At 33.9% G+C, this 21,668-nt stretch overlaps 1 protein-coding gene across 7 annotated transcripts in view; it reads right to left on the bottom strand.

Moving 5' to 3' along the window:
• The window catches only part of LOC132702969 (tensin-1-like), a 53,739-nt gene that overhangs the window by 20,620 nt on the left and 11,451 nt on the right, over positions 1-21,668 (bottom strand). For 2 of the 7 annotated variants that reach the window (XM_060671909.1, XM_060671915.1), the window contains exons 1-9: positions 20,441-20,877; positions 16,397-16,438; positions 15,980-16,198; positions 14,180-14,352; positions 13,976-14,125; positions 13,336-13,499; positions 12,631-12,849; positions 6,213-6,389; positions 296-427 (exon numbers count right to left, since the gene is read on the bottom strand). In XM_060671909.1, the coding sequence (XP_060527892.1) occupies positions 296-427; positions 6,213-6,389; positions 12,631-12,849; positions 13,336-13,499; positions 13,976-14,125; positions 14,180-14,352; positions 15,980-16,198; positions 16,397-16,438; positions 20,441-20,590 (1,426 nt within the window). In that variant the 5' untranslated portion in view covers positions 20,591-20,877. Of the gene's footprint in view, positions 1-295; positions 428-6,212; positions 6,390-12,630; positions 12,850-13,335; positions 13,500-13,975; positions 14,126-14,179; positions 14,353-15,979; positions 16,199-16,396; positions 16,439-18,827; positions 18,993-20,440; positions 20,884-21,668 lie in introns of those variants that run through there. The other 5 variants (XM_060671912.1, XM_060671916.1, XM_060671913.1 and 2 more) reach the window with 5 other exon arrangements.

Here is a 21,668-nt window from a genome sequence, read left to right as displayed (position 1 = left end):
ATTGATTATAAATGCAACTTGCTGACTTTTCAGCAATCATTCTGTTGGCTTCTTCAGAGCTAAACTGAAACTGTATATTATATCCTATATACTTCCATTTTTGAAATATTTTATTATTATTCAGGGAAAATTAGAGCTTGGAAATTTGAAGTGATATTTGTGATTTTTCATTGTACTTGTAATCATTAAAAAACCTGAATCATATTGCCCTGGTAACACTTCACGCTATATCTTTTTTTGAAGTCAAAAACTGCCTACAACGTTCTTCTCATATATTAAATTAAATTAAATGTACCTGCTGAGGAGATGCCACTGTCCATCGACACCGCCAATGGACTAGAAACAGCCCCAGGAGAGAGCTCGGGCTTCTTGGTGATGGTCGCGTAGATGCTACCGTCTAAAGGCCCAAATGTGTGATTTGCTTCGTCTGCAACAAATTTTTATTTCAACGCTTTAAATGTTTTTTATGGCTCACACGAATTCAAAGCATTCGAATGACTTTCTTGATAAATGTGAACTTCATCAGTTCAATTACTTTGTACAAATAATGGGTATTAAGAAAAGTACTTAGAAATACAATTCAGTTGTGGCAGACGAGAACAACACGCTTAAAGGCGATATTTTTGCAGGAAAAATCAAATCAAAACGTTAAGTAGTTTTAAGAATTTAAATAATTCTCCTGTGATCGTTAACTATCCGTATATATTTACGGACTACAAGATAATTCATATAAGATTACAATGCACGTTACTATTGTATAATTTCCGCTGTTAGTCTACAGGCTATTTAAAATGTCAAATAGTTTAGCGCTATTAGAACTGAATTTTAAATGATTATTCAGCCCCGAAGATAGGATTAGAGTAATTTATCGCTTTTAAGTATACGCGGTGCCTTTTTATCGAACGCTTGACATTTTATTTGCTTGCTAATTGTTTGTAATAGACTGGACGTGTTGCAATTGAAATAAAACATCGCGTTTATTGCAATTTGCTAGAGATAACGTCAAAATGTCAAAAAGTAAACTTCCGGTGTTTTCTATAGAACTGAAATGCTAGTAAATGTAAGTATTTTTTCTTTCTAACTATTTTAAGAATGCTTTCGGTTTTACAAATTATGAAATCACAAAAAGTCATGGTGAAAAAATTTGGGTGTGTAAATGAAAATACGCAAATTACAACGTAGCTAAATTTTGACATTTAATTCGAAGACCTAACCTTATAGTTTCTTTTTATTTTGTCTTCTATTTTTATGAGCATATCGATGACCAATTTTTGTTTCATCTATGAACTTTTTAACATTTAACTAATTAATTAATTAATATTAAATATTCCCCTAAACAAATTCAAAATTAAAAGCTTGAGTGGTTACGGAATATTAAAATAATTTCCCAAAATACTACACGTCATATAAGCCGAGATATAGGTCACAACTAATTTGCATAGAATGGATATCGCGTTTATTGCCATTAAAAATGTGGCGCGATGCAAGACTTTTTTGCCTATGGAGTTGTTGAAATATTTGAACAGTTACTATGATTATATGAATATTAATATCGTACCATATTGGATGATGTAGTGACCGTAAGGACGTTAAAAATTGATGCGTCCCGGGCGGCTATGATATTTTCGTAGAACAGGAAATGATCTGCACATGTTCCTAAATTTCACAGACTAAACTGCGCTTTTTCTTCTTTTTTAACTGCGCGATCTGCACACATTTGATTCGTTATAAATAACAATAACGAACGAATACGATAAAATTATAAAAATGAGTTTCTATTTGAAATAAAAATTAACGAATTTTTTATTAAACTTTTCAATAACAACAAAAACCGACGAAGGAGAAATCCAGAAGTTTTGTAAAAAGTATAACAATTAAAAGGCTTTCAGGCGCAGAAATCGGGCAGTAGACCTGCAAACGTCACTTATGGCGTAACATTCAAAATATGTCAGAAACTGTAAGATAGGGATATTGACCTATCAATCAGATCAAAATAAAAAATGTTTTAATATAGAGCGTATTCTGTTGACAATAAGTTCTTACAAAAATACAAACATCTTGTATACATGACAATATAATTATTCAATAAACGGGCAACCCGTTTAAATATGAGATATTTAAGTGTTTAATTTGAATTGAATTTAAGCCATTTTTTCCTATAAACATACATTTTAAAACGTAATCATTTCACAGCTATATTTAACTGACAAGCAATGTGCTAGCAAGCAAAAACAAGATGGGGCAATTAAACGGACGTCAGAGAAGTTACAATGGCTTTAGTTGGGAATAGGTGCTTCTTATATGTTTATGGGAAAAATATATTTTGATCAGACAACTCCTCTGATACTTTTGCAACGAATTTTAACACTCTATATAGACCGTTTCCGGTAAAACAAACATAACTCGCCGCAATCTATCGCGTTTCGGAAGAGCACGTGCAAAAGGTAATAATAATAATAATAATAATAATAAACGGACTCGTTCGCCCACCACAGCTGACGTTGTCGATACTTGGTTCATATTAATACCGGTAGACCTTGACAGGCTCGCCAGACAATCGTGCGTAAAAACTTGAGGATACGCGATATCCACGTAGGGCCAATTAGATATTTAATGCTAGACCGCGAAATTAATAGGGTTATACAACTAATGAAACTGCTATATAGGGATACCTATTAAAGTATTGTATATTTCAATTAACTTAGCGTATAATAGTAAGTATATAGTAGTAATATGTTTGACATCGTAGCAATATAAAAAATACGCCAAAGTTATACGATTGAATTGAAAAAGTAAAGTATGTCTCATGACCGGTGAAACAACTTTTGCTTGGTTAATATATCTAATATTATTTTAGGTTTTAGAAATCAAGCAATCCTTAAATTCCTGATACCTTGTAAAGTTAAAAGGTTGCTTAAATCGTTATTTTTTTTTATTTGTCCAATTAATTAATATCCTTAGGCAACTTTCATCTCACACATTTGTTTCCAAATAATTTTTATCTTACTTCATTTTTTAGGCTGCCGGCAGAAAATTTAATGTGACTCATACGAACCCTAAAAAAAAGAGACCAAAGGGGGCAACCAAAAGTAAATAGATTCCCTACATGTATAGTTAGTTGCATACTCAGAGTACACCGTTTTCATTGGGTTAGTTTTGGTTAGTTTGGTTTAGTTTTGGTGGTTTTCATTGGGTCATAAAACCCAAGAAATAAGTATACCAAGTAAAACAAAACACTGAATTGGCGTACTCACTTTGCTTACACACACTTTCGAAAATGTGCTTCTTAAACAACGATCACTACTGCCACTGATACGGAATGATACCTGTGTGCGATAGCCCTAATGAGAAATTCGTGGAATACCACCCGTACCGTCGGTGTTGCGACACATCAGTCCATGGTATTATCCATTTGGAATAAAATTGTCAAGATATTTTTAGTCGTAAGAGACTATATTTGTTATTGCTGTATCGTTTTCGCGTTAGTTTTGTGTGAGCTAGTTCTCGTCTGGGGAACGTATGCAGCGGTATAAGTTTCCGAGGCATTGCTATGAAACGGATTTTATGTTTAAAATTAAATAAATAAAATTATTTTTTTTTTTCTGTTAGTGGCACATATGTGATCAGCAAATAAACTTGCGTCTATACTCACGTTGAAAATGAAAAAATGAAAAGATTTAATGTAGGAGAAAAACGCATAGGGAAAAATAGATAAGTATTGATGATTTCTTCCGAATCTAATTCGGATTGAGGTGGAGTTCAATCTTAGTACCGCGCATTTTCACGACATTCAATTCATTAGGATCACATATGTATACTTATGTAGTATGTTACTGTGATTGTAATACATGTCATACGTGGTAAGAACCGTAGCTGAAGCTTTGTCGGCAGACTGTCGACGAGTAAGAGGATCAGATGCGGTTACCAAAGCAGAAACAACTACTAATAATCTGATGCAAACTAATAACAGATGTCAATTTTCTCGATTCCATTTACAGAAATGGCGTGGCCCGGGGCGCCGATTCGTGTTTACTTTCGTTAAACATCCGTCTACGCCATTAAGCAAACGCTGTCAGTTATTCGTTGCCTTTTACGGTGCATTTATAACACTTTAAAAGTTGATACGGTTAGATTAATAACGCCGTAATGGACGATGCCCTCTGGTCGAAACTATCTCTTCGAGATGAATGCTGCGAAAAAAATCGGGTCATCTTTTTCGTAGCAGGGTTTGCAAGTAAGTTCGAACTTCAAGGAGTCTTCTGTTGAACTATTTATGCTCTGAACTATTTTTAAAAATTATAAGTTACTACGTTTTTCTAAGTTTACTAGTTATTAGCTGACTCATGTTCGAAATTTATTTCTATTAATATTTATTTATAACTATTAAAGAAACTGTCCCAAAATTAAAAACTCATTTCGATGCGATCGAGAAATCATATCAAATCTCCGGATTGACCGCAGTATCTCAGCAAGGGCTCTAGAATCACCAACTCTGTCCCAAAATTTTCCGGCACCCAGTACTCCAAGAACCTTTTCTCAGGGGTAGATAAAATGGGCATTTTCGATTTAAAGGAGGCTAACAACCTCTATCGCATCGCTGGTAACAATATTTTCACAAAGCTTAATTTAATAACTTTGTTCCCAAAACTCTTTATTTTGTTACGTTAGTGCCTGTGTAGATAACTGATATTGTATTACAATAAACAATTAAAATTACCACCCAATTTATATCGCAAAAAAAAATGCTATTCCGAAATTAAAAATATCTCAAAATGTTCAAAACCACTTAGGAAATAAACATTGTTCCAAAATTATCTGACATAAGCAATATAAGTCTTTCAAAAAATTGTGAAAAGTATTGAAAACAACACAAAATTGGTACAGTTGTCTGAAATATAAATGCCAAACATTATTGAAATGTCTCATTCAATTGTATTTTAGGATTTTAAAAACTTGTGTACTTTTCTGCTGTCTAATTACGAATTCGATAGACAGCCAAGTCAAAAGTCCAACTGGCGAAGCCATTCAAGACCAGTTTCTAACATTATAGTTACTCTGACTTTTTTGTATCTCATCTGCATATTTTTGTTTTTCAGGCGAAGACCTATTCAGTGATGTTTCAGTTTTTAGTTAAAAAAATAGACCCGGGAGATAATTTACTCACCACCAACACCTAAAAATAAAACTGCACTACCGACGAAGACTGATTGATACCTTAGTGAATTACTTCACAATCACTAGATCTACTCCATCGACTTGCCGTTCGTACACTGAAATAGTACGATGAAATATAACCCAGAAATAAAGCCAGCAGTCTTTCCGTTCGAATTCGTTTGGTTCATAGCGAAACTATATTTTTAGAAGCGGCTTATTACTGTTCGTTTGTAAAACCGTTGTAGGTGCGTGGTGACGAAAATAATAAGCTGGCTGGTTTTGTAATCACCCTTGCACAATTTTTTCGTTTCTGGAAAAGCACTAATTTTTGTTATATTTGGATTAAAGTAGAACTCTTGCCCGTTGTCAAGTTTTTCGCGAAACCCCTCGGAAGTAGAAACTTGAAAATGATCCTGTCAAGGTATTTAGATGAACTAGAGGTTATTTTTGGAGAGAAAGTAATGATTCTTTAAGGAAAAATATTAATAAATATTAATATATGAATATTAATAAATTCAATTTCAATTCATTTCGTAAGCATATCACATTTGAATTGAATAGGTTATGTTTAATTTTTACGTTAAATCTTTTATTTGATCTGTATATAGATTGCAAGCAAATATAACACGTGGAAAACTATACTGATCTATAAGTGATCTTGCTGTATAAGTTAATGTCAGCAGTTGCTTTCTAATTTTTGTCTGAAAACGGAAAACAAACATATTTCATGTACATTTGCCGTCGCGCCTCTACTTTTCTACTAGTCATTTAAAAACGGCACATTATTTTTATAGCTGGTTTATTCAGCATTTTCTTTAAAAAAATATCGTTTTCCTTTTAAAATGACGTTTGCTTGATCGTGGCCTGTCAATAGGATCAAAAAAATATTAGAAGTAGGCTACAACAAAAATTAACGCTGATGCGATCTTATGTAACAGAGTAATTACTGTCATAAAATTGCGAGGATTAATTAATCGTGATGGTAAACGTTAGAACGAAATTATCGACAAATAATTTTTGGTTTTGCTGTGGTACATTTGTTAAAAGAAAAGTTGTACCTGAATCGGAATCTTCTTCGTCGAATTCATCCAAGGTGAAAGGTGTGTCGGCTCTCACTATGGGGTCATTCGACAGGGTAAATGGGACTGCGGGTGTTGGGGCCGGCACTGGGTGTCTCGCGTCACAACCGGGAGAAAAATGGAGCTCGACTGCTCCGTCAACGGGAAATCGGGGATCTGAAACAATTGAAGTATTTTATTTAGGTAGTTCAAGCGTCATTACATGCAGGCTTATTCACACAAACCGCTTTTTACAAGTTTACTAGGACTGAGAATAAACTGCAAACAAAATTATTTTTATAAAGCCATACGCATAAAAAAAATTTTTTTTTTGAGTTAATGAAGACTATTATTATAAGATCCCTGTTGAGCTACTTGGACTCGATCGGATGCACTTCTTAAGGATTGCTTGTCAAGAAATGAAAAAAATGTTTCTGCCTCATTTTTATCTAAGCTTGGGATCCCAAGAAGAAAATGCGTATAAACAGCATTAGAGAATTATGCCACGTGAAAAAAATATATAATAGCTCCTCGCATCGGGACTCCGAACAGTACTCAAGAAATGTATATCAGGAATCATTATTATAATTTTTAGAAAAGTGAAATATAGTAAAAACGAGATAAATGTATGTATGGATAAAATGCATCCCCATCATATGTACTGGATTTTCCTTTCAATTTGAACGATCAGTCATAGCAGAAAATTGAGCTTGCAAACAAAGAGGTCGTTTAGGTGAGTATAAAAATATATGCGAATTTTATTAAACTTGACCGACCGAAGAAGCGATGAATTTATAATATCTATGACAATGGAAAATTATGCTTTTAAATTGCGATTTACATATGTTAACTTTTGAAAGCTATCACTGTCATTGTAAACTGGGAAGTGATAACACTTTAGACGTAATATTTGCTCGAGAATCTGCGAAAGCTCACTAAAGCAGCTGTAGTTTAAGCCATTTATTATTACACCTATATTCAAGGAAGTCACAAAGGCGTATAGTTAAGTTATATCCGTTGTTTAATGTGTGTACAGCAGTTAAAAAAGACGAAGAATGGATTGCAAGAATAAGAATTTGACAAGTAAAAAAGAAAATTCGTGTATTTGAAATAAATGTGTTTACAAAAAAATATTTTCTCGAATTACCAGACGTGTCAACATAAATAATTGTTCGAGTACATTCGTGCGCATTTCATTTTTTCTTTTATGTTCAGTACGTGTTGCCCACATTCGTGCTAGTTATCGGAAGACACGTCGACTATAACATTATTAAAAAGCGTTTTCGCAAAACGCGCCTTTTAATCGTCGCATTCTTTCGTGCAACATTGCTCATAATATAAACTCGATGCATTGTACGCATCGCGGCAGCAACAATACGATGCAGCAGGAATTCCAGCAGTTCCAATTCCCAATTACAGTAAAGACATTTTTCATTTTTTTTGTACGGCTGGAAAATTTTTGATACGGCAATTAGTTACCTTAACCCTGTATATAAACAGATGAGGCTTTCTCAGGAGAGCCCTACTTTATTGCGAAAAAAGAAATGAAATAAACAAAATTTCACAAGCTCTTTTCGTTTTTGTGACACAAAGTATTGTTCAGCTCTCGGAATAGATATACGAGGCCAGGTCAAGTACATCCTGGTAATTTTCGTTAAAACTAAAGTTAACGTGGCCTTTTTAATGTGTATATTTATTTCAAAAAACAACCTCAAAAATTAGCTACTTAATATATTGATATTTTTAAAGTAGCATTAATTCTATGGCAAATCTGCTCAAAACATCAACGCTTACACCAAAGACTTGGAGACCAAAATATTCGATTGCTTATCAAATTTGTATAACTCTGATAACAAATTTTCCTATTTTCGAGTTTTCTAATAAAGTTTTATGCAATATAACGTTTAAAAAACAATAAACCTTCAAAAATCTTTAAAAAAGGACTAATTGTTATTTCCTTTATAAATTACTTTTAGATAATGGAGATAATTTTATCTCTTTTTAAAGCAAAAATCAATAATTTTATCGCAAAGCTTAATTAAAATAAATAATTAAATCTTAATTTTGAACCTTAAAGTATTAAGTGTCTTATAATGATGGTAATGAATTGACCGGGCTGAAATTAAATTAAACAAATCGTTTTTTAAAATATTGAATTCTGAAGTTGTTGCGTAGAATAATTATATACAGAGTCAATTTTTCATATCACAATTATTTTCAATTACAATAACACCTTGTCTGTCTTCGAGCGAATTTCATTTTAATTAGTGATTGCTCTGCACCACACTGGAGAGGAAAAAACTCTTAAAAGCAACCAACCGACGTCATTTACTGTATTTACTGTATGGTTGTTGTACAGTGTTGCCAAATTAAACTTTTCACAGGTTAGTTTACAATTATATAAAAAAATACTTAAAAAAAAGACCGACATTTAATTTTAAGTTTGATTCTTTTATAGATGTTCATGTTTACTACTCAGAAAACGTAAATTCTCATTCAAATTATTTTAAAATATAGATTTTGCGATTCGCAAGGCGATGATTTAATAACAAAAGAAGAGTTCGAATCGAAATTTGCTCTAAAACGCTTCATTTGCCATTTGAAATTTTAAGTTTCGTTTAAAATGATGTTACTATTTGTGACAAATTGTGACAAAAAACTGATGAACGTAACTACTAGTGGTTAGATAGAGTGCGTCGATAGAAAAAAAAATTGACAAGGAGGTGACGTATTTGTCGAAAAAGGAGAGGACATTTTTTTATTTAACTTTGCTACTTTGCTACTTTACCCAGAGTAGCTTCATTAATGTTTAATCGTACTGTTTGCTACAATATAAATGTCTATTTAAAAAATACTCCCTAGGCCAATTTTCGAAAAAAACTGAACTGAAATTGAAACCAATTTTAAATGATGCTCAAGTCTTAATTAATTTGCCACATTTACATGCTGTGGAGTTTGATTCTTTTTTTAGTAACCGTAATGTAACGCAGAGTGCGCTCTCCAAAATTATTATATTATTATAATAAGAAGGGATGATGGCTTTAAATCTTAAATCCACTTTTCACTTTTACCTTGTCAAACGCTGAAATGCAATAAATAAATTTAAAAAAATACCTGGTGCCATACAAAAATAACTCCTTAAAGAGGGAATGAAAGCACATTCACAGAATAAATAGATTCAAGGAAAAATGGCCACAATTTTCGGTAACGAAATGATCTCATCGATGAATGCAAACCGTTATTTTCGCGCTCACGGATTACGCGTGATCTATGTATCTACTGATAGCTGTAATCGATATCGCTTATCAGCTTATATCGCAAAAGAATAATAATGTTTACAATAATTTATAGGTGCATACGTGCCATATTTTGTCGCACGTTATAATACGTGGGAGTCGGATAACGTTAGATTTGTTTTTTTTTTATCGCCGGATGTTGATCGTAAAGTTCAGCGTCATAAAAAAAAAAAACGGTTACGTGAATTTTAATAATAAGTAGTTCAGTGGGGCTGCATTTTTTTTTAATTACCTTACCACACCTTCTTCAAGATGCACGTGTTACTATCCATAGAAATCTGCTCATAAAAATTTTTGAGGAGGGATATTCAAAGGGGGTATACTAGACGCCTCCCAACAGATCCCATTTATTACTATTGATCACTTCATTGATGACACTATATCAATAGCACTAGCACGGGTTAGGAAAAAAGTATCTTGTGGTCCTGACAAAGTTCCTTGTTTGGTTGTGCGAGATTGCACATATGCTTTGGTTCAACCCATGTCTCTTATTTTTAACTCAGCCCTAGCAGATGTCTAGAAAGAGGCCTAAAAGAGGGAAAAGCATCAAATATATCCAAGTCTTGTATCGATAATATCGCCTTTTGGGAGGGCTTTCGAAATGTCGCTGCATGATAGTACTTTCAGCCAGATGAAACACTTGATAAGCCACAAACAACATGATTTCTTTAATGCACCATCAGTAATTAGACTTACTTTACAGAATTCACTGTTAAAGCTTTGGACGACAGGAGGCGGGTGGATGGGCAATACATAGACTTTTGGAGGTGGACCGCACTGTACTGCTCTCTAATGTGTGGATTTTGTGATGATCTTGTAACATTCATAATGTCATATATGCATAACAGAATCCAGTATGGTCAGTAGCAGCATTTGTCAGGGTACCAATTTAGCGCAATTGATGTTCTTGCTTTTCATTAATGATATAGTAGCTAACATTGATAGTCAAATTTTGCACTTTGCTGATGATGTGAAATTGTTTAGAATGACTGATAGTGTGGTGGATTGCGTGTCTCTTGAAAATGATTTGGAGATTATTGGTTCTTGGTGTGCTTCTAATAACCTACCCCTGAATGCAGATAAATGTTTCGCAATGACATTTTCAAACAAAACTGATACTATAACTTTTAATTAGCATCTGGAAAACGTATTATTAAGAAAATGTGACAATTTTAAACACCTGGGTGTAACTTTTGGCGGTGCACTCAAAATGATGGGTTTCATATTGAGAAATTCTAGAGATTTTGCAAGGGAACATACTTTAAGACTATTATACTGTAATTATTGCGCTCGAAGCAAGAGTATGGTTCAACGGTGTGGCAACCACTATTTGGCAAGTACATCACTTAAAATGGAACACGTGAGAAAGTTTCTGAAATTTCTTCACTTTCATGTAAATGGTTTCTACCAGGCTAAGGAAATGCCACAAAGTGATTTATTACTAATGTCTAAGATTTCGTCACTGTTGAATCGGACGAGGTACCTTTCATTTCAGTTTTTATATAAACTTGGCAATTCATTAGTGGATTGCCCCGAGTTGCTGAGCCAGCTGAACTTTCATGTGCCTTCAAGGACTGTAAGGGGATCACCTGTATTTCACCTAGTAACTCTAAGAACCAATTTTCTGATCAATGGTCCTCTCTATCAGTTGATGAAATTATTGAATGACTCTTGTAATGATATTGACGTTTTTTGTCTTAGTCGCTTACAATTTACCACATTAATAAAACATAAATTTGAAATAGCATCGTCCAAGCACTGTCACTACAGACAGAAATGTTATCGATTATTTTAAAATTTCAAAAAATGCTCGTACGCCCGAGGCTATGTTTAGCCTTGCAATGTCGTTGATACGAGAGTGTTAAAATCGGCGATGATGGAATTCTCGTAAAAAAGCATATCTAATCGTTTTACTAACTTTATCTTTTGTCATCACTTTAGAAGTATACCTAAACGTTTCGAAAAATAATGTTAAAAAATAATACGTAGCAAAGGTTTAAAACTACCCTAAACAAATTTTAACAAAATCAAGTGTAAACTAAAAACTAGTTACCAGTGTGAGCATAGCAGCTAAAAATTGGCAGCCAAAATTACGGAAAGAGCTGATGAATCAGTGGCGGCGGAGTTTTCAAAACCAGTTAAGGAAGCAACTGATTCAAATGAAATAGATCTTTCGCTTACGTTTCCAGAGAAAATATTCGGTTGAAGCCTCGTACGGGTGAAACTAAAAAGTTGTAAATATTTTTTTCTACTTTAATCGAGATTTACACACTACAAAATATTTATAACTTTTTAGTTTCACCCTATAGCAACTCTCGTACTGGACTGCAAGGGAATATTTTTACTGCAAAACCAAAACTAACTTTTGTGGGCACTTTTTCATCAAGAAATGAAAGTGTGTAAATTTAGATTAAAGTAGAAAAAAATATTGACAACTTTTAAGTTTCACCCTAAGCAACAGCCATACAGGAGTGCAAGCGAGTATTTTTACTACAAACGAAAGCTAACATTTGGAAACACATTTTTATCAAGAAATAAAAGTGTGTAAATTTCTATTGAAGTAGAAAAAAATATTGACAACTTTTAAATTTCACCCTATTGCAATAAAAATGTTTTTCTAAAAACGAACGCGAAAGATCTATTTAATTGGAATCAGTTGCTTCCTAAACTGGTTTAGAAATCTCCGCCGCCACTGGTGGTTCGGCTTTTTCCGTAATTTTGGCCGCCAACTTTTAGCTGCTAACTTCAAACTGATAAACTATTTACGAGACTACTGCACTTACAGGGCAGTAGTTTCGTCTATATACTGGTTTAAGCTGTTCATCCGTGACGGAGTTGGGTGCAATCAACTTTCATAACGCACTGTCCCAAACGATATGTCATTAGGTCAAACAGAGACAATAGAATTTAGAAGTTTCAACACCGAAAGATCCTCTTCTGCATTCAAAGAAAAGTTGAACTTTGGCAACATTGAATTCGTATTAAAATAAAACCCAAGCAGAAAAAGTTAAAGATATATAAAGCTTTTCTTTCAAAAAAACAAAACTGGAGCACTTTGATCATGAGATTGCATAGATAGTTAAATTCGAAATGACCGCCTTATTGTTTTAAAATTCGCTTACCATTGCAGGCATAATCCAGCTCCTGTTTCGTAAAGCTGAGGGTGTGATCGGAGACCGCGCACGTGTGAAATTGGCAGGCAAAAATCGTTTCTCTGCCGGTGCCCAGGTCTCGGTGATAGCATTTGATTAAAATGTCTCCGCGAAGTTGAAGGCCACTCTTTCGTTCGCCAGCTATGTTCACGGTAAAGTGAGACACGCCATTTGACACGTAATAAACACCTGAAATGCAATTATCATTTTTAAAAAATGTATTAGTAATTTTAACTAAATTAAATATATGTTTTTCAAAATCATTTTTCCAATAAATTAGCGAAAGGTGGGCAAACCAAAACATAATACGAAGAGGATTATGTGGAAAAGTAAACTATAGTAGCATGTATATTGTGCAAATGGAGTTTATTGATTAAAAGGAGTGTTATATTTTTTAATAAATAAGTTTAAATAAAATGAGTAAAAATGTTCAGATATTGAACAACATGACATGGTAAGCGAAATCCTCAATATTTTGAATTGATGCTTTACCCTGAACATAATTAAAATCAGAAGAAATAGAATTTGATGTGTTTGAAGTCATTTTCCTGTTCAAAAACAAAATTCAACAATACGTGGTCTGAAAAATCAATTAATGATCGAATTTGTTAGGAATATTCATGTTCTTAACTTAAGAGTATAAAATAGTTTTCAAAAAATATATACTAAACATACCTGAGGTATAAACTGGAGTCTGTCCTTCGTAAAGCTTGAGAAAGGCCTTGCATCCACCGTTTTGGAAAACTGGGGCACCCAAAACCGTCACGTGGGTCAAATAAAGAGGAGCGGCGTTGATTTTAATGTTGTGCGACAAAAGACCGGCAAAATAATCGACGTATCTTGAAAAAAAAAGAAAAAAATATTGTTGTGAATATATTAAATAATATTTTTTAGTAAACCTGGTCTATTAAAATGCTGTCACAAGCAAATAGTCGCGATATCTTGATTTTTTAATGTCTAGTCCAAAATTTTTAGCACTTGCGAGAAATATTTCACATATTGAGTAAAATATTCGCAATTTTACCCAACCATACCGAACTGCATACAAAGTATACAGGAAACACTGTAAAAGTAGAAAAAAAAATTGGAAATTGGAAGTGAATGTCACTTCCAGATTTGGTGCAAAATTTTGATTATATATTTGTATAAATCTGCATTTATTTAATTACGATAGAAAAAAAAACTTATGATGTAGATTGCTACAATTACATATTAAAAGCTGAATTAAACGTTTCTATTAATTTAAATTAATTCTAAATCTTATATTGCGAATTATTGCAGATATTCTCAATTTGTTCGTTTTCAAACTACCAACCTTCGGTTAGATGGCAGTTGCAAAGGACCAATATTATCATCCAAGAATTTCCTCATAGAGAATCTATCCAACGCTTGTTCAGCCGTGCCGCATATGCTAGAATAATGCATGTAGGCTGCGACAATCACACCCAGCTTTTCTTTAGAACCCCTGTAAAAATGTTTGTTGTTGTGTTGTAACGGCTACAAAATTAATTCTCCCTACCTTGCGTGTAATACCGCTATTCGGTGCTGATCCTTGGAGAGCCACGAATCAATTTCTTTGCATATGCTACAGAGCCTCTCTAAAGGGGGTGCCAAGTTAGGGGTCCAGCTCGCTTCCGTCACGTTTTTGTGTTCGTTTCTCAAAGATTTTTTTGGTTCCGATAGGTTAAACACCTGAAACAAAAGATATGAAATGTTAGAAAGCTGGCAGTGCAACAACTGGACTTAACCGACTTATACGTAATTACACTTTCTATTAACTATTTCTTTTGCACCTAGATTTGTGTCAACTACTTTAGGTTTCATGATTTAGGTTACCACACATATCGTAGCATTCAACCGATAGGAAATTTGGTCATACCGCAAAGCGGGAAAAGTCATGAAAAAGGTAATGAACGAATAACATTCGATTACTCATACGTCTTCTATAGTCATTATTTTAGTTTTTTTTTATATTTCCATTCAACAGTTTCTGATATCATAATACCCATCCATCATCAATTGTTTCACACCCTGTATAGAGATTTTTTGGTTCAAAAGTTTTTAGGAAGACACCAAAGATTATTCCAGATGTTGTCAAAATTATACTTAATATCTGTTCGCCCAAAAAACAAAAATAAATTCTGGTATCTATATATTAAAAAGCAACCCGGAGATTTATTAAGTAAAAGACACATATCTCAGGTTGTTTTTGTAATCTACCTTCACCGACAGACCAAGAGTCGTTTCGAGTTATTTCGGGATTTCCCATGGCGGCGCCTAACCTTACTTTTTGTCTTTTTTACGTCTGTTGAGAGGCAAATCAACACCAGGTAAAAAGCGAAATATTTCAAACCAAAACGCTTTATAAATTTAAATTAGAATTTTCTAAGGTAGATAGAATATGAGTCAAAAGTTAATTCAGAGAATGGAAAAACATATCGATAAATAATTAAATTAACCACTAAGCACGTACGAATGGGTAAATTACCCGTGTTACTGTTAGAATCTATAAAGTTTAAAATTAAAAATTAAAAAAATGAATACCTAAAAGCAACTAACAGATTAATCTGATATATTTTTGGAGTAACAGTAGTTTAAAACACAATTTCAACCAATACTCATGTTTTGATAGAAAAACTGGACTAAATGTTTAATTTTTTGGTTGATCTAATTTTGAAGAAAAAAATTTTGAGCAAAAAAAAAATTATAAAATAAAAAGCATATTTAAATTGTAATTACAGTTGCAGTGTTGACTGAAGAGTAATAATAATAATAATTTTATTTCTCAACAGAAAACTATGTATCGAAAAATGCATAGTAATATTACCACAAAAATTGTATTTAGCAACCGGATTGACTAACTGCATCGATATATCAGGTGCATCACGCTTAAAAGAGTTCGCAATCGACATTGCAGTGGTATAAAGTTAACGTTGACTAGTCGGCAGTCAAATATATGACATACATTTTGACAAATGATTTTAATTAGAACAGGCTACGTTTATAGGAGAAATTTACCATAAAATTTAAAGTTACCAAATCATTCCATTGTAATTTTGTATTTAATTCAATTACAGATACTTTTGTGCAGCATATTTCAAAAATTTCAACGTGATGCGAAAAAAAAAATTTCTATAGGAACGATGTTATTTTTTTCGACATTTGCAATTAAAATCTGTAATCCATGTCTCCTTTTTCTGTATTTGCGATAAAGTAACATAAATAATCGATCCACCCATATACGAGATTATTCAATTAATGCCGCGTATACAACGGCCTTTTGCCATAATTATATAGGTAAGGTAAAATGTTCACCTACCATATAATTATACCCATGTTTGTTCATGAGCATGTGGGCCGCTTGCCTTTGACTCTGTCTAAATGAGTGCGGAGAGACGGAGGGTGGAAACCACATCGAAATAATCCTTTCGGTCACGTAGCTCAAATCCATGCTTGCTGTCGTCGCCGAGCCAGATCTTCCCAGTGTCAATTGATTCCGGTGAACATCTCGCCCGTTATACGTGTTGGATCTCAACATCTGCAATAAAGTTCAAAGTTGAAGGAAACAAAAAATAGTTATGAACAAGTAAATGTGAAAATATTAGAAATGATAAATTAAACTAATTTCGAATAAACTTCGCAAAAACTCCAGGAATTGAAAGAAATACAAAATTTTGTAACATGGATATAACAAAGGGAAGTTTTTATGTATTTGGTGCAAAAATAGTTTACTCACTTTTGCAGTTTCTTCATTTTCCTGCGTCTTGGTATCGGAGTGCTGAAACGAAAACAAAGAAAATTACAGGACTGCAAAAAGTTTCATTAGCAGTTATAGCATCAAATCAAAATTTTTGGTTAAAATTTGTTTAGCCGAATTAACAGCAATTTTGTGAACTGTTTAAATGAATATTAATAATCAGATAGAAAAGATTGGTATTTTTCATTTTGATTATATTTTTGCATTTCGATGAAATATCCATGGACAAAGGGCAAGTTAGCAACGTTTCTGGGATTTCATGGATTCGGTGAAACAATTGTTTGGCAATCCAATTTCCTCCCAAATTAACAAAAACATGTCTATTTAAGTATATTACTATTTATATGTGTACCTTTATGTTAACTACGGATCATTGTCTATAGTTTTTCAAAAAACTAATCTGCTATAGCAGTTAACTAAATCTTATCCAACAAAATTACATTATCAATAACCACCCCATCCTTTCTGAACTGTAGGTGTACCGCTTTTTCTGGTAATGACGCAACGCGGCCAAGAAATATACGAGGTTAGCGCCAAAATTTCCCGGCCTGACATAGATGCAGCTCCAGTATCACGATAAAACTTAGTCTTCTTTTAAATATGTATCTTAGTAGGCTGCGAACAAAAAATTAAAGTCTTGCGTCAAATAGTTTTTTATTGACAGCATTTTAAACAAGACCTGTCTGAAAAAATGTCGCACATAACGCAAATTGAGTATCGAGCAGTCATAAAGTTTTTAACAAAAGAAGGCTTAGCACCTAAAATTACTAAAGAAAGATGGTGTATACGGCCAAAGTTCTCCTTCGTATTCTGTATTCGAATGGGACAGGAGGCCCTTGAAGATGATTCAAGAACTGGTCCACCAGTAGAGGTCATAACGGAAGATATTGTTGCAATTGTGGAAGAGGTGGTATTGAGTGATCGACGTTTAAAGGTTAAGGAAATCTGAGAAATTACTAAGCTTTCTGATACAAGTGTTAGTCGAATCCTGCATGCTCATTTAGGTATGCATAAAGTTAGTGCAAGATGGGTTCCTAAAAACCTTTCGGCTATTCAAAAACAACGCCGTGTCGAGTGTGCGCTGTTTTTTCTGGAACTCTGTGGGTCATAACCTAAGAATGTGATAGAAACTATTGTAACGGGAGATGAAACTATGGTTCTCTATTATGACCCTCTATCGAAAAAAGAATCAATGGAGTGGCGTCGTAAGGGTGAAGCACCTCCAAAAAAAATCAGAGTCTGTCAGTCAACAAAAAAGGTGATGGCCACGAACTTTTGGGATTGTGGAGGAATTCTTTTGATAGATTTTAAAGGAACTAATACCACTGTCAATGGTAAATATGACGCAACATTATTACATAAATTGCGAGACTGCATACGTGTAAAACGTCGAGGAAAACTGACCAGAGGTGTGCGTCTTTTGCACGATAATGCACCTGTCCATACTGCTGGTGTTGCACAAGCTGCCATTTTAGGGTGTGGGTTCCAACAGATAGATCATCCTCCCTATAGTCCAGATATGGCCCCCGGCGACTATTGTTTGTTTGGATATTTGAAAAAGGACTTACGTGGACGGCGGTTTAACGACGAAGTTGAGTTAAAAGAGGCTGTTTTGGCTCAGCAGACAAACCAAAAAAATATATTTTTAAAGAAATTGAGTTGTTAATAAAGAGATGTAATAAGTGTATTGAAGTTAAGGGGGATTATATTGAAAAATAATAAAAAATTGTTACTCTACTTATTCAGGCAGGAAAATTTTGGCGCTACCCTAGTATATTAAATTCATTACAGTCTGATAATAAATTTGAATTTTCTCTATTTAGTTTTCATGAACCTGTAATAGGATACGCAACATGAATGAGCAGCACCGATTTAAGTCGCTATAAGCAATGAAGTCACACTATTGAAAACGGAAATTCTTTGGGGCTGTACTTATTAAATAGAATCAAGAAATTTCAGCAAGTTCAGATTTGACAGTAACAATAAACAATCAAATATTGAGAAAATTGTTTTTTCTTGAATTGAATCAATCCTCACTTCTTAAAATATAAATTATAATTATTTTGGTCAATTTTGACGATGTTCATAATGCTTTGATTGATGGTTACCTCTTTTTTAACTTTTTTGATAATTGATTTTCTTCTAATAATTTGACAAAATGTCACCACCATATATGCTGCAAGTAATTCACAGTTGAACTAAACCGCCATTTTTATTTGGATATACAGGATCTCAAATTTTTGTTTGGATATTTCTACGAGCACTTTTAACCATAACGCATTTACGACAATTCAAATGTTGTCAGTTCTGAATTTTTGATTCCCTCGAAAACAATCAACAAGTGCCCACTGCTTGAGTACATTTGTCAAAAATTATAAATAAGAAAGAAGAGCAAGGCAAATACTTTCACCTGTCTATTTTCAATGTAGAACGACACGTGCCATATCGTAAACGCCAACCTATACAAGATCTTGGGCGTCATATCAATCAACACCCCTCCGTCATCCGCAGTGCGGGAGCGTTCGAAGGGTAAACGAGGGTCGAATTTTTCGACGCGCATTTCGTTCTAAGGGTTAAAGAGTAAACCAGTCAAAAGATAACGTGTACGACAAACCGTCAGAAGGTTACCTTAGTAGTTCATTATTATATATTTTTTATAAATCCTAGGCATCAACTGTTAATATTTCATAAACAATTTAAAGAGAAAACATCAGTTTTTTTTCATTTTTTGCAAATATAATGGAAACGGTTAAAGCAATCTCAATGCTGGAGGGATGATCTGCAGAAAATCAATAAATACGCTATTTTTGGGGTAATAATAATAACACTAATGAACAATAGACTGGTCAAAATTGTAGAAAACCCAAAAGTTGTTATAATATTTCTTTTTGTATGTTCATTGGGATTTTTTTTATGAATGCTGGGTTCTACTCACTCTCAACAAGAATACTCTAGCATACAAAATAAGCTGCAGACCCGCCACACATTATAGTTTACCGTTATGCAAATGCAGTTTCCTAGGAGATCTCAGTAAGTATAAGAGCTATGGAAATATAGATGGCACATTCTAGAGCGTATTTAGAGTAACGCAAAAATGTTTTTTTTTTGCGATTGTGATTAAAGATGCGCACTTTAAGCACTTTTTTGAGTAAAATTGGATGCTTTAAACAGATATTGTTATTTGTTCTTGGTATTTCTATTGTTGTTTTTTATATGCAACTCATAGGCAGTTAAACTTGTTAAATAGAGCGTTTGTGTTCTTTTTGAACGATGAACAATCATGAAAGAGAGAAAAAAAGAAGACTATTCACGAGATAAAGAAAGTGTCAACCAAAAAGAAGATCTTGAAAGTTCAAGTGTCAATTCTTTTTGGTATCTTCTAAGACAAGAAAAACTTTTTGATATGTATTCAAAATAAAAGACGATAGCAAGTCCTGGTTTTCATCACTGATTCTCTAAAAAAAAAAGGGATCACCATCCATAGCACTTGGCAGGTTTATTTCGCTCAACTCAGTTATTATTTGCGCAAATTTATTAAATTCTTATCTACCAGCAGTACTACATCGTGCTAGTTTTTAAGAATTCGAATATATAATAATTTTGTTCTCGATTCTCGAAACACGGAATGTTCGAATCATTCGAATGAAAAATAAACGATATCTGTCGAGATGTATACGAAGTATGAATAATTTAGTGATCCCATTTGCGAAATCGAAATAAACATTCGCAACTGCTCTTCTTTGCAGAAAAAACTACGCTGGTGTTTACTCAATTAGAAAAATCATTCGATGTCTCAATTATCCGGCAGAGCGATATCCGCAATTCATCCCCATACAGCGTCAAAATTGCTCGAATATTGTTTACACAACTTTTCCCTTCAAATTATTGTTCTCAATCGTTTAATTACAGACTAACTTTCTTCTTACGGAACATGCGCTTAATATTTTTGACTGGCTTACACCGATAACGGCACTCGCTAACACTCGAAATCTGCAAATATCAACTCCCGATTCGTAACCACACCTTCGTTAATGCGGCACACGAGTACAACGAACACCAGACACACCCCTGTAACGTCTCCCTCATCGCACTTCGGACGTCTGGATCGCGGAGATAAAACTCCCGTTCGCTAGCTTCGTGAATCGTCGGAGAGGATTCTGGCTGGCTGTGCATCCGGAAAATGCACAGACCGGCCTCGCTCTTCGGTTTATTTTGACGGTTGCCGTGACAACGCCCAGCATCCGGGACGCCGCCGCCGCACCGGACGTAGCGGGAAAATCTTCGTCGTTGGTTACGTAAACGCGAGCTTGAATAGCTGCGCAAATTGCTTTTTAATAATGGAAAGGGCGGTGTAATACGAAAGGGAGCGGAGGCCGATGAATTAAGGGCGACGTAGAAAGAAAATACGTTACGTTGTCACTGCGCAAGATAAACGAGTGGCAAAGGAAGGAGAAGCTGGTTCCAGATGCGTCACCGCAAAATGTAAGTGCCTCGTCCGAATACTCTAAGCCTTGCTGTTTCCGTTCTCTTCTTCTTTGCACCCCAAGTATCTCTAAAAACATTTGTGAAATATTCAAAAGTGTTGAATTGACTTGAATAACGCGAGCCTGTCACCTATTTATTTAAAAATCTTAAATGGAAGGAAGATCAGAAGATCTTGATTTTGTTTTTTTTTAAATCATTTTTGAAAAAGAAGAAATAGAAGTCATCCTTTTCTCTTTAAGTTAAGAAAAATATTTTTTATAAAACTGCACTGCATTTTTATGCAGTAAAAGAAAGTCAACTGAGGAGCGTTTATTGAAATTAAGTTCAATAAGGAACTTGAACAGTTTTTTTTTAATTTCTTCAATATTTAAGATGCAATAAATAATTCAAGTTGTGACACTATTCCTTTTGGACTACATTAAATGCGCGGGAATGGCCGTGATGTCATACCGCTGCTTTTCGATCGAAAAGGCGACATGTTATAGTGTTATGTTATTCTCGGGTTATAGGCCGAGAATTATATTATTTACGTTTATTTTTGGCTCGTGTAAAGGTGTGTTTGTATTTTATCTCGCCAGTTGCAGTTGGAAGCAACACAAAAACAATATTAAAAATCGTTCCATCGTGTTTGAGTACAACCCGCAAAACGCCAGATAAATCTTTTATTCCTCTACCAGAAAATAAAACCCGCCGTTTTTTGTTAACACTATGTTCAGATCTTACTTTAGTCTTAACCGTGCAATAGTATATTACGCAATAAGTGCGG

This window comes from Cylas formicarius, unplaced genomic scaffold (genome assembly GCF_029955315.1).
Source record: "Cylas formicarius isolate icCylForm1 unplaced genomic scaffold, icCylForm1.1 PGA_scaffold_6__28_contigs__length_40554024, whole genome shotgun sequence".
In the NCBI taxonomy this organism is placed as follows: Eukaryota; Metazoa; Arthropoda; class Insecta; order Coleoptera; family Brentidae; genus Cylas; species Cylas formicarius.
Note: the sequence above shows the minus strand (reverse complement) of the source record. Positions and strands in the feature narration are given on the sequence as shown.